The sequence below is a fragment of the Marmota monax genome, unplaced genomic scaffold, assembly GCF_021218885.2.
Source record: "Marmota monax isolate L192 unplaced genomic scaffold, Marmota_monax_Labrador192_F-V1.1 WCK01_AAM20220418_F8-fsc00136, whole genome shotgun sequence".
Lineage (NCBI taxonomy): Eukaryota > Metazoa > Chordata > Mammalia > Rodentia > Sciuridae > Marmota > Marmota monax.
This window is the reverse complement of record NW_026693905.1, coordinates 2,877,563-2,895,000: the sequence shown is the minus strand read 5'-3', so window position 1 is coordinate 2,895,000 and position 17,438 is coordinate 2,877,563. Positions and strand designations below refer to the sequence as shown.

The following is a 17,438-nucleotide window of genomic DNA, read 5'->3' as shown; positions in this document are numbered from 1 at the left end:
GACAACATGCCAAATCAAGATAGAACTATTGGGATAAAATGGTACAGTTATGCTGAAATGGAGTGGGTTTAAAGGAAGAATAATAAAAGTCCTTAGGAAGTAGAAAGATAATTCCATTCAGACAGTGAACTGTACAGTGGCTGTTTTTCTTAACCATGCACCTGTATGGTGCTTGTCAGTAGAGGCTCAGTCAACAGACATGGATCCTCTCATCAACCATCCTGTTTTTTAGTAATAGAGAGTGAGATTCTACATGAAAAACTAAAATGAAACTAGTGTGTAATAACTATTTACAGTATGTATTATAAAGACAAAATTCTGAGTTCTATTAGTAGATTATAATTTAGACTGAGGAATCAGGAAGAGCTCTTTGCGGAAACATACTTAAGCTGAGAAAGCAAGGATAACCAGGAATTCATTAGGTATAATTGGGGGATGAGCACTTGAGGCAATGACACTAACTGGCTTGGGTTGTAATTAGCTGGAAAGAAAGAGAAGAAAAAAGAGAAAGAAGATCAGGGAAGTGATGAGAAGCTCTGTAAACTAAGAGTATGTTATTTTAGTGATGACATTATAAGATGGGATGCAGAGGAATGATGGATTTTAAACATTGCATTAAAAATTAGGGGGATTAAATTTAAAGTTATTCTCATAATTTACACTGAAGAAGTTAATGGCCTGTATTAAGGTGATGGCAGTGGAATACAGAAAGGAGAGGATGCTATCCAAAGAAATATGTGGCATGGAATCAAAGCATCAGCTCTTGAATTGGAAGAGGATGATTCGAATTATTGTGACATTCAAAGACATTCTTTCTGATAGGGAAAAAAGGGTGAATGGAGAAACAAATTATTTAAACAGGTATAATTAAAGGCAGAAAAGATTTAGAAGAGAACTTGAAGAGATTCACTGAGGGTTGTGTTAAACTTGAGATGTCCTTGAGATTCCAATGTCACCATACCAAGGACGGAAATTAAGTTAGACTCATGAGACTAGAGATAGAATGTAATAATCTAGGGAGATTGTTATGATTTAGATGTTAGCTGTCCTTCAAAAGCTCATGCTTGAGACAATGCAAGAAGGTTTAGAAGTGAAATAATTGGGTTATGAGAGCCTTAACCCAATCAGTAAATTAATTCCCTGTTAAGGATTAACTGAGTGCTAACTATAGGTGGGTAGGGTGTGGTTAGAGGGGGTGGGTCATTGAGGGTATGCCTTAGGGGTATATATATTTGGTGAGATGAGTTTAGACTTCTCTCTACTTCCTGGAGCCATGCTCTCAGCTGCTTTCCTCAGCTATAATCTTCCACCAAGATGTTCTGCCTCACCTCTTGCCCCAAGGAATGGAGCCAGCTGTCTTTGGACTGAGACCTCTGAAACTATGAGTCCCAAAAAAACTTTTTCTCTTTTAAAATTCTTCTTTTCAGTCCTCTTATTCACAGCAGTGAAAAAAAGCTGACTAAAACAGAGACATGTGGGGAAAACTGGTAGATTGTAAAGAGGTTTGGACCCTGACCCTGAGAAAGTTTCAATTTTTCTAGGATTGCTCATTGTCAGCATGATTTTGAGAAGCTGGAAAGCTGAAGATTTTTGTTAAGAATGCAGTTATAATGCTGGGACATGAATCTAAGTGAACTGCAGAAGGATATGAAGATAGGTGGCAGCCCAGGCCTAGGAGACATGGCAAGGTCAAGGCATGGAAAAGGAATTAGAAGACAGGAGAATGTGGCTGTTTGCAACAATGATTTCAGATGTGATGTTTCTGTTCATGACAGTTCTAAACAAGTAATAGGACATAAACAAGAGTCAATGAAATGAATTGTAACAGATAGAATTTACTTAGTTAATGAAAATTTTCTTTCTTCTCTCCTTTTTTTTAGTAAAGTTTTTAAACACTTTAAATTCTGTTTCTAATGACATTTATAGATTCTCTTTCTGAACATATCATTTTATTATTAAAAGCAAAGCAATTCTTCATAACTTTCAAAAATTACTTGGGCTATATTTTTCTTAAGAAAAAGAGGATTATTTAATAGCCTTTTCAAAATCATAAAAACAGTATAGGACTCTGTGACATTTAAGTAATGGGTCTTAAAAGAAAATTCTGAATTTTTTCACTTCTGAAAGAGACAGATTTTATTCAGATATTCAAATGCCTAAAATCCATAAAGGCAAAAGACATAATTAAATTAAATGCTATGAAGTTTCAAAAGTCCACTATTAATAAGACACAGGACCTATCTAAGAACTACTATTGATTACGTGAAGCCATATACATGAGATTTTTTAAATGTGAAAATGTTAGAGGAAAAACTATATTTTCACAACATTTTGCAATCTGCTATAATCTGAGAGAAAATATTAACTACTAGCTAATTGTATTCATCTCATCCCACTAATATGGCATCTGTTAGAGTTGAAAAAACTCCCATCAAGGTACTGAATACCATAAAGGCAATACAGAGAAGAGAAACAGGCACAATTCACATGGATGTTTCTTTGGAAAATAGGAAAATGGCAATTGTATATGATAAATAAAATTTCTTATGGTATAGGGAGAAGGAAATAAGTTATTCTTTTTGAAAGAATAATATGACCATTTGCACAATGAAGTCAGGGGATATGGAATACATGTACCCTGTATGGGGAATTTGGCAAGGGGAAGCTGAAACTAAAGCCAAGCAGATTCATGAAAGCCCTAAGCCAGTACTACTGGTCACTACTGGAATTCAAGAACTTCTTTCATTCATTCCTGGTTTATTTTTAAAAGAAAACAAATGATTTAAATAAAACATTTAAAACCAATATCAATGGATAATAGTGTTACATTTCAGGGGAAAAATAGAGTAATGAGATCCCTGAAAAACTAAAAAAAACAAAAAAGCCTATTTGGTTTTACCAGATCATGGTCCCTAGCTCCAGCTCCAGGAATCTTGCTTAATAACCTCATTTCCTAGGGATGTCTTCTGCGCAATTTGGTGGATTAAAAAGAAAGCACGCGCACGCACACACACACACACACACACACACACACACAATCCCTGCATTTTCCCAGTGAAATTGTGCTATTTGAATCAAGAACTAGGAACATGTATAAATGCAGTCATTCTTTGTATGAAGGTAGACCCTTAGAGTCATTTTCTTAATGCTACTTACTGTTATCTTCCTTTGGGGGATGAAGAATGTGCTGACCATTCACTAGCAGTGTATTATTATTGTCATTATGAATCCATTAGATATATTCAGGTGAGCTAAGTAACAGCCGTGTGAACAATTTCTTCTTCTCTTGCTTTTAGTATATTATTTGATAGAATACAAACTGTTCCTTATTTACTTTTTGCCTTTGGTAAAAAGTCCAAGAAAATAGAAAAGTCCTTTTCTCTGCCCTTCGTTATCAATAGAAGTGTTGGGTGTGGCAATGAGTTTTGAGAATCTGCATTTGTGTCATTTATTAGAATAACCAGTAAAAAACACAGCTCTACTTGTTAAATAGAGTAGTGGTACTTAATGAATCTGTAATATCCCCACTAAATATGCATTTAGGGGAGGCATGAAGGAGTCTAATGCTTAATAAAAGTAAACAGTTTCTAGTGGAAGCTTTTCTATAAAAGGTATACAACACACACCTCAACACAAAGAGATACAAACACTAGTTTGCAAAAGAGACATGTAGTACGGTGGCAGGATCTTATTTGAGTTTGAAAGTTATCCTTGAAACACTTTACCATAAAGAGGTCCTGACTAATTTTCACCCACCTTTCATTACCCAATGGCTTTCTTGGGCCATGGGAGCCTGTTTAGTATACCCAGCACAGGTTATTGCAAAAAGCTAAATGTCCTTCCTGTCCAGCAGCCCTCAACCAGTGATGGAGAGAAGCTGTTGCAAGGGCTTCAGGTCCCTCAGTCCCTGAGTAGGGTTCCTCTAATGTGTGTGTTTTGCACTTGCTTCCAGCATCTCTCCAGTATGAAGTTCCACTTGTTCACCATGGCAACTACCATTACTGGATTCCCTTTCTTATTTCCATACTCTCCCATTGAAGAATCCTTCATCTCCAAAATAAACCACTGTTATTCAAAACTTGGTTTCACAAACAGCCAAACTGTTCATGAACAGAAGAACTCAAACTAAAACATAATGTCAAACATATTATATTTAACTTAGTAACTGATGAACATTCATCATTTTAACCAAATCCTTATGTTCAAATTAGATATAATTTTGCTTATACGAATTTTTTATTATGGTTCAATGTGTTAAATACTTCAATGATCTACCCACACAACAGAGCTAAAACTGTGAGTATGAAATGTAGCCATATGTTTGCATGAAAATCACACCAACCAAATTAACATACTAAATTCACCAGCAGTATTTTCCAGTTAAACTGTTTTAAGCTTTACGATGCGATCCTTCGGATGCTTCAAAAGAAGTAACCAAAATATTAAGAAAGTGTTTCTGTCTGACAATTATGGAAATGCTGCCAATAGCTGTCCATCAATCTTTTAATTTTCTAGTATCTATCCCCAAATGGGAAAGACATGGTCAAAATATTTTACTTATTTTTTAAACTTTAAAAAAAGATCAGACATTTTAAAGTCTGTTGGATATAAATCCACCAACCATCTAGGAAAATGACTCCTTTCATGACTCAATCAGAGGTTCATCGAAAATTCAGCAGAAATCTAAGACTTCAAGCTGCCATCCCCACTCCTGTTTCCATGGGAATAGGCTTCAGATCAAGAAGGAAAAAAAAGTAGATGGGGTTAGGAGCTTTCAAATAATCATTCAAAATCATGATGAGGTTTTTAAAGCTTCTTTTTCAGGTGATTATTTTGTAGCCTCTTAACCCCCTTTTGCCAGTCTGTTTCCATGGAAATATGACAAAAATGGCTGTCCAAGCCTCCAGCAGAGATATTAGCATTCTTGTGAATTTCAGCTTTGGCTGCAGCCTAGGCTGGGTAAGATCTTTTTTTCTATCACTTTGATATATTAACCTACACTGGTTTTACTTACTGTAATTTCTCCTTATAATTTCTACTTTCTTCAAAAACTCCCTTCACAAATATCTAGCTATGATCAAGATCAAATTGAATAAGTGGTACATCACTGAAAAAGGCTTCAGTTTTAACTTTTGTACATAAGCCAAGACATATAGCTGCAGGACGTGCCAGAATCTTTAGAGACCCACAGAAGAAAACATTATTTAGTTACTAGACCTGATATTTATTAGATAGTTTTGGGAGATATGCAACAAGGCTAATATTTAAGTTAGTTAGCCAGTAGTAAGGCACATTATTAACTGTTCAGAACACCTATTCATACAAGCTGAGTAATGTTGCTACTATGTAATAACCAATGATAAATTAAGCTAAAAGTAGCCTTATATAAGGTAGTCAGCATTATACTCAAATAAATTGTTCAAGGTCACAGACTGAGATCCTGTAAAACTTTTCAGAAAAGCTTTCAAGAGAAACTGGGTAGGAATATATAGCAATCCATCTATTAAAAAAAAATCAAAGCACATATGCTCGCATCATTTTTCACCTAAAGGTCATCTGAAAATCAAAATCATTCTTATTAATGAAGAAATTATGTTAAAAGATACAGAAAGAACATATATGGATATTTGCTAGAACCCCTGGCAAGATATCTTGTGTTGAATATGAAAAATAACAGCGTGCTACATATGTAATTTTATTCCATCCTACTCTCTGAAATTTGCTGAGCAGTTCAATCTACAATTTTTGCTAGAGAAAATCTTAAAGTTCTGATTGACCTCATATAATACTTCCATTCTTGAGCACTGTTATTCTATAGTCACAGCTTTAACTATAGAGTCCTACCTTCTGAATTTGAGTTGAAAAAATAAAATTTAAAGTGGTAATCATTAGATTCAGACAGATTCCTAATTTAAATTTAGCAGAGATTAACATACTGTAGAAACTAATCCTGTGTTTTTTTTTATAACTAAATAGATCATTGCTATAATAAAGTAAGGCAATCAGTCAACTAATTTTTCAAATCATCCTCACTAGTTTTAGAATGCAGTCTGTCATCGTAGTTAAACACACAGTCCTAGAAAGCAGGATTAACTCCCAAAACAAATCTGGCCCACACTTGTTTGTATAAATGAAGTTTAACTGATACATCCATTTATATTTTATATTATTCTGTTTTGTCTTAATTACCTATGACTACTTTCTTGCCAAAAAGGGCAGAATAGGTACCACACTGCAGATATGGGATATAAATCCTGTTGATTCTCTGGCTTACTGGGAAAATATTTGCTCATCCCTGCTCAACCCTGGCTACCTGAATCCAATGCCTAGATGAGCCATCTCCTAACTTTGAGATCTTGGGTTGACTTTGGATTTACCTGGACTGTTGAGCTGACAGGATTAGATGAACTTTTTTTTAGGTAAATTATTTATAACATAGTGTAGCATTTACTAAACACTTCATTAATATTAATTACTTCCGAGAACAGTGTTTGGCATTTTGTAAGCACTTTGTACATATTAGTGATACACCTTTGCCACTACCACATAGTCCTAAGTGTGTTCAGTGAAACTAATTTTAAGAAATATGTTTATGATGCCCAAATTTTGAATAAAAGTAGTGATTTACAGTCATTGAATATGTTTTCTTTTCAAATTATGTATTTTTTTTCCTTTAAAAGATATTTGAGTACTTAATATTATAATATGAAAATGTTACATGTCTGATTCACAGAAGACAATTCACCTTGGGTATTGTAAGTAACTTCAGATTCCAAAGAGGTTTTTGTTGCACTATGTAGGCAGATGGTTGCAAACCAGAAGTTATCAAAAATTATATAATGATATAAAATGGTCTTGAAAATTTTTTAATTGTAAAATTATATCATTTTCTGAAAAGAAAGTTTAGAAGTTGTGGGGATTTTATTGTTTTAACAGTCTATTTGATAATGGAGAAAACTGTGATTGACTGGGTGCCTATACTTACATCCATGAACTCCACATTGGCTTTGGGACCAGTCGTCTCATTGAGAATCTTAATAGCCACAGGAATCTTCACTGTTTCTCCTTCAGGTACCCAAATGCCCTTTCAAGAAAAATAATATTCACATTAAATCCATAGTAAGATATGGATACTAAATATAGCAGAAATAAAATTTAATTTAATCACTCAATCTACTAACTCTTAAGCATAATTATAGATTCTATGTTTTTCATTCAATGAACATTTATTTAGCACCCGTTATAACAAGATACTCTGCATCTTTTTGATCTGCTTTCATTTTTGAAGATGGATAAAACATGCACTCTATGTCAAGTTGTCTATACTACTATCAAATTCAACTTGTGGGCATGAGAAAAAGCTTTGAATAGTGAAGAAAACACTGAAGCAGTATAGAAGAGCAATATCTGATTTGGAAGATATTTTCAGTCTTCTATTTTTTTAATATATTCTCAACTCTAATTTAGAAGATTAGGCTAAGAAATGTTGAAGGTTCTTTTCAGCTTTAAGGTATCTATTCTGCAACTATTCTGAACTTTTTCAAGTTCATAATGAATTTTAAAAGGTGATTACTTTAGAATTAGTGTTCAGACACAAGTGCTAGGGATTACTGCACAAATATTAATTTTCTTATCATTCCCCATGTGTATATGAAGGACTGTTATTATCTTTGAGGTAAATATAAAATATTTAAATTGGCCATTGCTAATTCTCTCTTTTCTTATCAACGTGTAATTGTAACATTTGAACAGAATCTATACATTGGGAAAGTATAAAGTTGATAGAGTTTGAGTAAAGAACACCATCAAGCTAAATAGCATTTCTACATGAATTTAATTCAAACACTTAAATGACGACAATTATTTTGATAGGACATATGAAAATGCTTGGATTATATAACAATATTTTCTTAAAAAAACATATTTTCCCAAATGAACACAGAAGCAAATGCAAGGTTATGAGAGAAAAATAAAAATTCCCAAATTATAATTCTGTAGCCCTAACATAAAAAATATTATGCAATTTTAACATTAAAATGAAAGAATAAAAAATATTCATTACTCCTGAATAGAATATCTACATTTCCTCTCTTTCTTGATATCAGCTGCTTGTATTCACATCACTTTGAACATCCATGCTAAAACATACATAATTGTACTATTCAAAGTTGTAATAATATGAGGAGACCTAAACACAGAATTGTTTAAAAAAATAACAATAATAGAAGCAAAAAAAAAAAAAAAGAAAAAAAAAACCCAAAACTACTTTGACCTTTAAAAGGTAAATTTAGAGTTATGGTTTTCCTAGTCAGAACCAATAGGGAAATTTAAATATCAAATGCAAAATAATAGGCTAAGCTCCTTATGGTATAAAATTAGGAAAAAACAAATTAAATCAGAAATGGAAAAAAGTAAGTAAAAGCCCAGGACATGCGAACCTATATTTTCACACTGATGGTATCTAGGGTAGAGAACATAATTATCATTATTCTATAAAATGACCACAGAATGTGGTACTTTATTAAGTCACAGCATCAATATTAAGGTATTCCTAAATAATACTTTTAAAATAAGAATATAAATTCAGTGTGAATTAATTTTATTGCTTTGGAAATAAGTATGGTTATTATTTTCTAAGGCTGTCCAGATAAAAATTCAACTATGCTGATACCTATGATATTGGTTCTAATCTTTCATGCTTACACATAGTATATCTCCATTTTGGAGGAAAAATTACTAAATAATTGGTTGAGCAATTTGCATTTCTGTAGTCAAGAATAATCCTTTATACTTTAAGCTTAGAACTACTGATATATTGATTAAAACCTAGGACCAACCATTCACATGCCAAGCATAAAATTCAAACAAACTTATGGAACTTCTAATAAACTTTAATTACAATTAATTTCAGTAAAAGGAAACATTCATGAACAACAGAAAAATAATTAGTGTTAGTAAAAATACTGATGCAGCTTTATTATTAAATATTTAAATGTGTAGTATTTTTCCCTGCTGAGGTCATCAGATAGTATTTAGTCCTAAAGTATCATGTCTCCATGGTTTAAAATAAATTTTAATTCCTGAACTATATAATAAGAAAGAGTGTGATTATACTTTAGAACAATCCAATAAGTAATTTTAAAAAGGGAAGTGTCTTTTAATACATTTAAAGTTAGCATGTATCTCTTGTCTATCTTCTCTATATACAAACAAATCTGCTAATTCACATTAAACTTTGTCAGTGTAAATGCAGAATTGTTAAAACACCAATACTTAAGAGAACAAAGCTCTAATATATTTCTATTGACTTATCCTATGGCTAAGCACAGACCCTTCAGTCATATCTATGGATATAGAGAATTGAAGCAATTACCAAATAATTCTTGTGGGAGAATCCTGCAATAGATGATTAGAATGGGGATTTATGGTAGCTAAGTGATCCAGAATGACTGTCAGTATTAATCCAATTCACTGTATTACCTTTAACTTGCCAATTTCTAAATTCATGACTGGAATTTATGATTATACATATATTAATCCAAAAAATTTGCTTGATGCTATTTAACATAGATACAAAGATTGGAAATATTAAACTTATAAATTAAAATTGATATATTATGTAGATTAAAAATGTAACTGTATGTAATTTTAAGTCCAAGTCCATCTTTTCTATCACAATATAAATAAATATGATGTTATTTTTCAGACGAGATCGGGCGCGTTCAGGGTGGTATGGCTGTAGACAATGATGTTATTTTTCTTTGAACATAGAAAGAATTTGAAGATTAGAAAGGCATCACATCATCTAAAATAGTGCCTATGCAAATTAAGTGCCCAGTTAAGAAATTCAAGTTTAATTGAACAAATTATACACACTAACAGATTTTGAAAACTTCTGCATCTTGGCCTTATAATAGAGTTATAATTCTAGAAAGATGAAATTATTTTGGAACATTCAGCAGAGAAAAATAAGGTCTATATTCTAACTTGTAATATTTTCTGTTAAATAAATCATGATCTTACTAGGCAAAAAAGAAACATTTTAAAATGTAAAACTCCTAAAATCAAATCTAATTTAGTTAATATGTTTGTAAGTATGTAGGCTTGCACATAGCTTTAAGGAAAATATTAAACTGTAGATGTAAATTTTGTAAATTGTAATAATGAATTACAAGAAGAATTCAGCACTATCCTAGCAGAGTTTCTTATTCTTGTTATTTACCATTAAACAAATTTCACTACAATTAACCTCTGGCCTGGCCTCTGAATTGGTCTTATAATTAAGCTAAATAAGTAAACATACAAATGCTATCATTTGAGCTTTTCCTTTCCAGAAATCCCTCTCATTGAAAAACCATGTTGTTATCCATTTCCTCCTAACTGACCTGAATTTCTCATATAAAGTCAACTTTAGTTTGCACAGAATGTCAGCATCAAGACTATAAACATTAACCACTAAATCATATATGTAAACAGGTAAGCAAAATATGGTTTAGGATCTAGATGTATCCTATTTATATATAAGCACATCCATATGAATTCCAAAGAGATCAATCAGGTAAATCCTGGAAAAGGATTCTTTCAGTTAAGAATGAGAGAAGAGCAAGGGATTATGGTTCATTGCCTGGGCAGGTCTGGGATTTCATGGAGCACTGTGTAGGAGGAAAGGGAAATGCATTGGAGCTGGGTATTTTGGATACAAAAGGAAATTCAAAGGCAGGGTGATATTGAAATGGGATCACTATAGTTGCTCATGCCTTTAATCCCAGGAACTCAGGGAGGTGAGGCAGGAGGATTGCAAATTGGTGTCCAGTGTCAACAATTTAGAAAAGCCCTAAGCAACCTAAGGAGACCCTGTCTCAAAAATAAAAATGACTGGGGGTGTAGTTTTGTGCTACCCCTACCCCTCTACCCCTGGGTTAAATCACCAGTACCAAAAAAAAAAAAAAAGAAAAAAGAAAAAAAAAAGAAGAAGATGAAAGGAAGAAAAAAAAAAAAGGATCAGAAAGGCCTCTAGAGCAAGAACTCTATTTGCCTATCTCTCAAGACTCTATTTATCCCAGCTTGTTCAATAAAAATTAATGAATTCATTTGTGCAGCAACTTCTCAATACTATAAAGGTCCTCCTCTCTGAATATTAAAAGGAAATTAGGTTGGCTAAAGTAATTACTTTAGCTATTATTTTTTTAAAAGGCTGAAACAAAACTTAAATAACTGATAGTAAGCGTTGTTTTGTACTTACTTTATAAACGGTTCCAAAAGCACCTGAGCCAAGGACTTTTACTCTTTTGAGTTCAGTTTCTTTCAAAATACGAAGCTGAGCTTGGTTGGGTGCTGTACCACTGGGAGTCAGGGGTTCCACCAGCTGCAGAGTAAATTGATAAAAATTATATAACTTTCAACTCAGTAATCATTCCTGTTCTCAATCCCTCTCCCCCCATTTTCTCTCTCATATAAAAATTCAAACAAACTTTATACAGCAAACAAAACTTTTATGATATGAACCACTCACCACCACAAACACACATTTAGACATTCCTTTAGACCCTATCCTTTCTCTTCTGCTCTTCACCTAGATGAATTCAAGAAACAAATGTGTTCTACCTTGAGACATGGTAGACTAGGAGACAAGGTGCATAAAAAATAGAAATGCTGTCTTTTTAGAGCTCAACATCTATCTGGGCAACTAGGACAAACGTGTCAGAAGAGGGAAAAGCACACATGCTGATTCCCTATGACAGAGCTTCTAAAACTGCAGTGAGTGCATTAATCACCCAAGGTTCTTATTGAAATGCAGATCCTTGTTCAGAAAGTCTGGATTAGGCCTGAAAATTTGTGTTTTTACAGAACTCCAGGTGGTAACTATGTAAGAGGATGGTCTTTAAACACATTTTAAGTAGCAAGGCCCTACTGTATCTTCTCCATTAAAAACATAAATAAAAATTTAAAAATTGATGATTTGATTCAAGATCATAAGTGAATACTATGGAATGCAAAGGAATAAAATCACCTTTAGGGACTGAGGCTCATCAATCTGGGTTCCTAAAGGACATATGCTTTAAGACCATCTTGTGATAAAGAAAATGGATTGGCATTGGGAGGGTACTATCATGGTGGGGAAGAGTTTGGGCATAGCATTAGGAGAAGGAGGAAGACATGGAGGAACCCATGAGGGAATGAGACAGGTCTGAGGATGAGATTAGAGTGGGAGATGCCAGGTCATAAAGTGGGCTGGTTGGGTATAGCCAAAATGTAAAATCAGGCTGACAGTTTTAGATGACACAGTTGAGAAGTGATCCAGCAAGAGAGGATGGATGAACAAGGGAAAGCTGTGTGAATGGCTGCTGATCACTTGCACGTGTGAGAGAAAAATTGTCCACAGTTGTCACGTGTTATGCACAGTTTCACTGTTGGAACTTTCATTTACCAGTGGTCAACTGTATTTGGAAAATGTTAAATGGAAAATTCCCAAAATAAACAATTCATAGTCTTAAAGAACTTTTATTAAAGTATGTTCTTATAATCCACTTTATTATTAGTAACCATTATTAATCATTCACTGTGCCTGATTTATAAATTGAAGTTCACAGAGTTATGCATATATAGGATAAAACACAGTATAGGGAGAGAGGGAAGAGTTAGTACAGTCCCTGGTTTCCGAATCCAGGCATCCCAAGGTCGGGGGGAGCTTGGAAAGTATAATGCATGGATAAGGTGGGACAACTAATGCACATAAGGGAGAAGCTGGGTATCAAAAGGCTTATATCCTTTGTTAAAATGTTTGGTTTAATTCATGCTTGAGGCAAAAAGCAAGTGAGAAAAGTAGGACTTTTTTTTTTTTTTTTCATTTTTAAGTTAAGGATCTAAACTTTAAACAAAGACAAATAGCCTGTTTTTTCTCTGCATAAGGAAATAATTAAGGGCTACTCCTACTCAAATTGTCTTGAAACAACCACAGTATTTCAAAATGTCTGTTTACAAGACTAAGTGCACTGTGGCCCTCCAGCATGGGTATTATTATCATGCTTCTGTGAACATGATAGCCTACTTAATTAGTGGAACAACAGAGTCCTGAATGTAGGTAAATGTAGCAGTAGCAAGAATTTTAGAACAAACATATGAAAAATTATCAATAAATTTAGGTTATTTTCTAATAGGTTGATAACTAATCTGGTTATAATTACATTCAAGTTGCATTTAAAAAGACTCAGAAAAAAATCACTAGATTTGTTCAATGTGAAAAAAAATCTCCAGCAGAGATTTCCCTTCACTTGAAGACAACTACATTAGAGGGAGTTGTTTGATAGATGTGGATACACACCATGTGTATGATGAGTCACTTTACTGAATCACTTTTAAATATTACATACAAAAGTGATATGAAATCATGCAAAATTGGGAAGGGAGTTTCAGCATTTTGAACTAGCTGAAATATATATTAGATATATATGTCTTGACATATAGCATGCAATAATTTCTTATTTTGAAAAATGCGGAGTTCTACCTGAGATAGTCTATACATTTTGTTTATAATTGCTAAGTTACAAATGTATTGTCACTTAAAATTTTATACAAATTTATTTTTCTAGAAATTTGAATATTATTTCTTTAAAAGGAGCATATTTTCATTTTATGAGCCAGCAGTGATATGGTAGAAAGAGCACTGAATTTAAATTTAGAGGACTGTACATCAGTGCCACTACTCACAGACTTAAAAGGCAATTTATTCCCCTTGGCCCCTCATTTCCCACCTGTTAAATAGGTATAGCAATAATCAAGTGAGAGAGCTGCTAATGGATGAAATGGGACAGTACTGTGGAATATTCTGGAACATTTCCTGACATATTATAGGCACTGAATATATCATTCTTCAAGGGATAGGATCATGTCTCATTAATACATTTTTTAATCAAATCACCTACCAAACATGAAGCTAAAAAATCTGTGCTTTGAAAAAGTATCTTTTTAACTTTTATGCATAAGATAGAAGAAAACAAATCTGGAGAAAAATGATCTGGGATAGCATATCAATTTTAAGTATATTCCAACAATATATTATCCTTCCAAAACCTTTCCATTTTGTTGGAAAGTTCTAGTTTCGGCATTTAAGGATTCAAATTGATTCTCTTAAAAATTTCTTTTTAGATAGTGGTCAAAAATTACAATAACTTATTTTACTGAGAGAAAGATGGGGAATGCTACAATTAATTAATCAGCAAATGTAAAATAATTTGGTCCAAAACAATAAATTTCTTTCTTTTCTTTTCTTTTTCTTTTTTTTTTTTATTTTTTTATTTTTGTGGTGCTGGAGATGGAACCCAGGGCCTTGTGCATGTGAGGCAAGTACTCTACCAACTGAGCTATATCCCTAGCCCCAAAACAATAAATTTCTTTACAAAATAAAATCCATTATAAAACCAATACACATGTGCTGATTTAGCAAGGAGATGACAACTTGAAGGACAATCTTAGCACTAGCACTGCATTAAAAAAAATAAAATAAAGCAATACAACTTTGGCATAATAATGGAAACTTCTTACACATGGTTAAGAGACTTTCTCTTCTATTTATTTGACACCTAAATATCCACTTCTGTTAGAAGTCTTAAGTTCCTTTCCAACTCTGTCTTACTTTACTTTTCAGAATTCTCTTACCAATTGCCCCAAGCTGCCCATGAGGGGGACTTCTGCCTGCCTATAGTCTTCTAGTTAACTTGAAACACGTATAACATATGTGTTTTTTCCTACCTTTCATTCACATATACATGGTTGAAAGTAATCAAGTGATCTGTAAATATCCAGTTAATGTACACATTACTACTATGTCTTCTCACGTACACTACTTGACTATCTTTATCGTGCTTAAATAAGTGCATTGAGAAGAAAGCTTATTCCAGTTTAGAAAACTCCAATCCTTAGAAAGTGTTATCTTGAACGTTGCTGTAGTTTCCTGATTCTTTCATATTATTCTCCTATCTAGTTTCAACTTCTGAAGGAAAAGAGCTATGATTAAAATCATTAGCAGCATGCAAAAGGTATATAAGAATGAATATTCCCAGCCAGGCGCAGTGGTATAGGCCTGTAATCCCAGCAGCTCGGGAGGCTGAAGCAGGAGGATTATAAGTTCAAAGCCAGACTCAGCAATGGCGAGGTGTTAAGCAACTCAGTGAGACCCTGTCTCGAAATAAAAAACAAAATAGGCTGGGGATGTGACTTAGTGGTTGAGTGTCCCTGAGTTCAATCCCTGGTATCTCCCCCTGTATCCCCCCGCCCCCCGGAAAAAAAAAAAAGAATGTATATTCTCATTCCTATGTTAAGAGGAAAAGCCAGACTGCCACATTGACAATAAGAAAGAAAACAAATCTAGGGTAGCCTGTTTCCAAACAAAATTGCTTCAAATTGTTTAGGCAGGCACTGCTATGGGGATCTGGAGAAAGACATCAGTGGAGCTGAGAATGGTCTGGTGTTTCCCCTGCCCCACTACCCTGTACAGTGAAGGTCTGCACGCTAGAGAATTCAGTGTGGCAATGTGAAGGAAATTATCATAATTTATGGGTAGTTTTCATATTCACAGTAACCATCAGGCATAATATTAAATGCATATTATAAATTGTTTTGTAAGTTCTGCGATTATATCACTAAACTTTACCCTGTTACGTCGGTCTTTCATCGCTGGTATAATGAGATCTTTGGTTACCAATTTAAGGTGCTAATTATAGGACACTGTACAGAAAAACTATATGCTTTCAAATGTATTCCTAGTTCTGCCATTGATAGATACTTTCTATCTCCTCTATTGAGATATCTTCTACCCATATCTTTTTTGGCAACCACTACCCCCAAAACCTGATCTGTCTTTTCCCCAGTGTCATACATCTGGATTGCTGACATCTAAGCTTTTCAAGTCATGAATCTACCTTAATTGCTGCTACTATTTACTATGATTCTTGTTCAGCTTTGTGTATGAAAAAAGTCATCAGGAAACTGAACAGAACATTCGCTTACATTTAAAAAACAGAGTAACATCCAAATCTCTAAAATGCTATTGCAAATCTCCAAACATGTGAAGAGAAATAATGAACACTCTACCTCTGTTTCCAGGAATCTTCTCAAGGCTCTTTTCTTTTTGATGCTCTTCCTTCTAACATAAACTGCAAAGGTCAGACCTACGATGACCAGGATGAAGAGACCTCCAATGACTCCAGCAGCAATTAGGGGAGTCCTGCCAACCAGAATGAAAAAAAAAATACATATGAAGAAAGAAAAAAACAGAAGAAGAGGAAAGATCTGTCGTGCAAGACATTATCCACATTGCATAAATTTGGTCAATTAGAAGAAACGCAAAGAAAAAGAAATAAAAATGCACTAGTGCTTAAAAAAATATCTTTTCTCAAGGCAAAACAGTGTTTTTGTTTTGTTTTGCTTATAAGTAACAAACCATGCACATACAACTAATCTTTGGGGATAAGCAGCCGCAACATACCATTTCATGAAAAAATGTAAAATTTGGTAACAATGTAGGAAATATGCTAAGATGTTAGTATGGGAACATTTTAAACTATTTTAGTTTTACTATTATCCATGAATAAATGGAAAATACATTTTCATATTATCATTGTGGTATATAATTTTTCAGCATTTTTTATAAAGCAACCTCTCAACAGTGGCACTACTGACTTTTTGGGCTAAATAATAGCTTGCCATGGGCACTATTCTGTGCATTTTAGGAGGTTTTGTCCCAGGTCTCTGTCTACTAGATGCTGTAACACCCATCTTCCAGTGACGATAATGTCTCTTGACATTGTCAAATATCTGCCAACATCAATCCTAATAGAGAACTGCTTCTCCAAAGCAAAAATGAGTAGTGCAGAGGCATGTGAATCCCCATAACTCTGAAGTAAGAGGGTACTGATATGACTGGTTGTTATTACTGAAAGTGTAATTTGAAACTTTGATAAGGACAACTCAGAATAATGGGTAGGAGAAACCAAAAAGGGTCAAACATTTTCAGTGTGATGATGACTGGAGTATGTAGTATATAAGCAAGTGTTTCCAAGCATCCTATGTTCACAAAAGAGATCTGCACATTAAATATCACAAAATATAAACAATTACCCAGGAGGCATTCAGATAAGACTAGAAATTTTTGTTCTTAAAATGTTTTTCTAATGTGTTTTTGGCAAAGATACAATTTTGAAGCTGAACATTTCTTACTGTTCTCTAAGGTAAATTATTTCCTTGTTTGAAGAGTAATATTCATGTTTTTTTAACATCTTGTTCTAGAACAAAGCAGTCTTGAAATATATTAATTTCCTATACCATAGCAAAACACACAGAGGTTACCTTAAAAATATTTGACTGGGAAACCTTTATAGATATCAAAACAAAAAAGAATTCCCTGTATGCTTATAGTTTCTAAAGTATTTTATAGCATATAT

General features: G+C 33.5%; 1 protein-coding gene across 7 annotated transcripts in view; it reads right to left on the bottom strand.

The window, feature by feature from the left end:
- Positions 1–17,438, bottom strand: part of Erbb4 (erb-b2 receptor tyrosine kinase 4) — a 1,059,983-nt gene that overhangs the window by 207,843 nt on the left and 834,702 nt on the right. For all 7 annotated transcript variants that reach the window (XM_058585185.1, XM_046462890.2, XM_046462893.2 and 4 more), the window contains 3 exons: positions 16,090–16,222; positions 11,243–11,365; positions 6,986–7,084 (listed from right to left, as the gene is read on the bottom strand). In XM_058585185.1, coding sequence (XP_058441168.1) covers positions 6,986–7,084; positions 11,243–11,365; positions 16,090–16,222 — 355 coding nt within the window. The remainder of the gene's footprint in view (positions 1–6,985; positions 7,085–11,242; positions 11,366–16,089; positions 16,223–17,438) is intronic.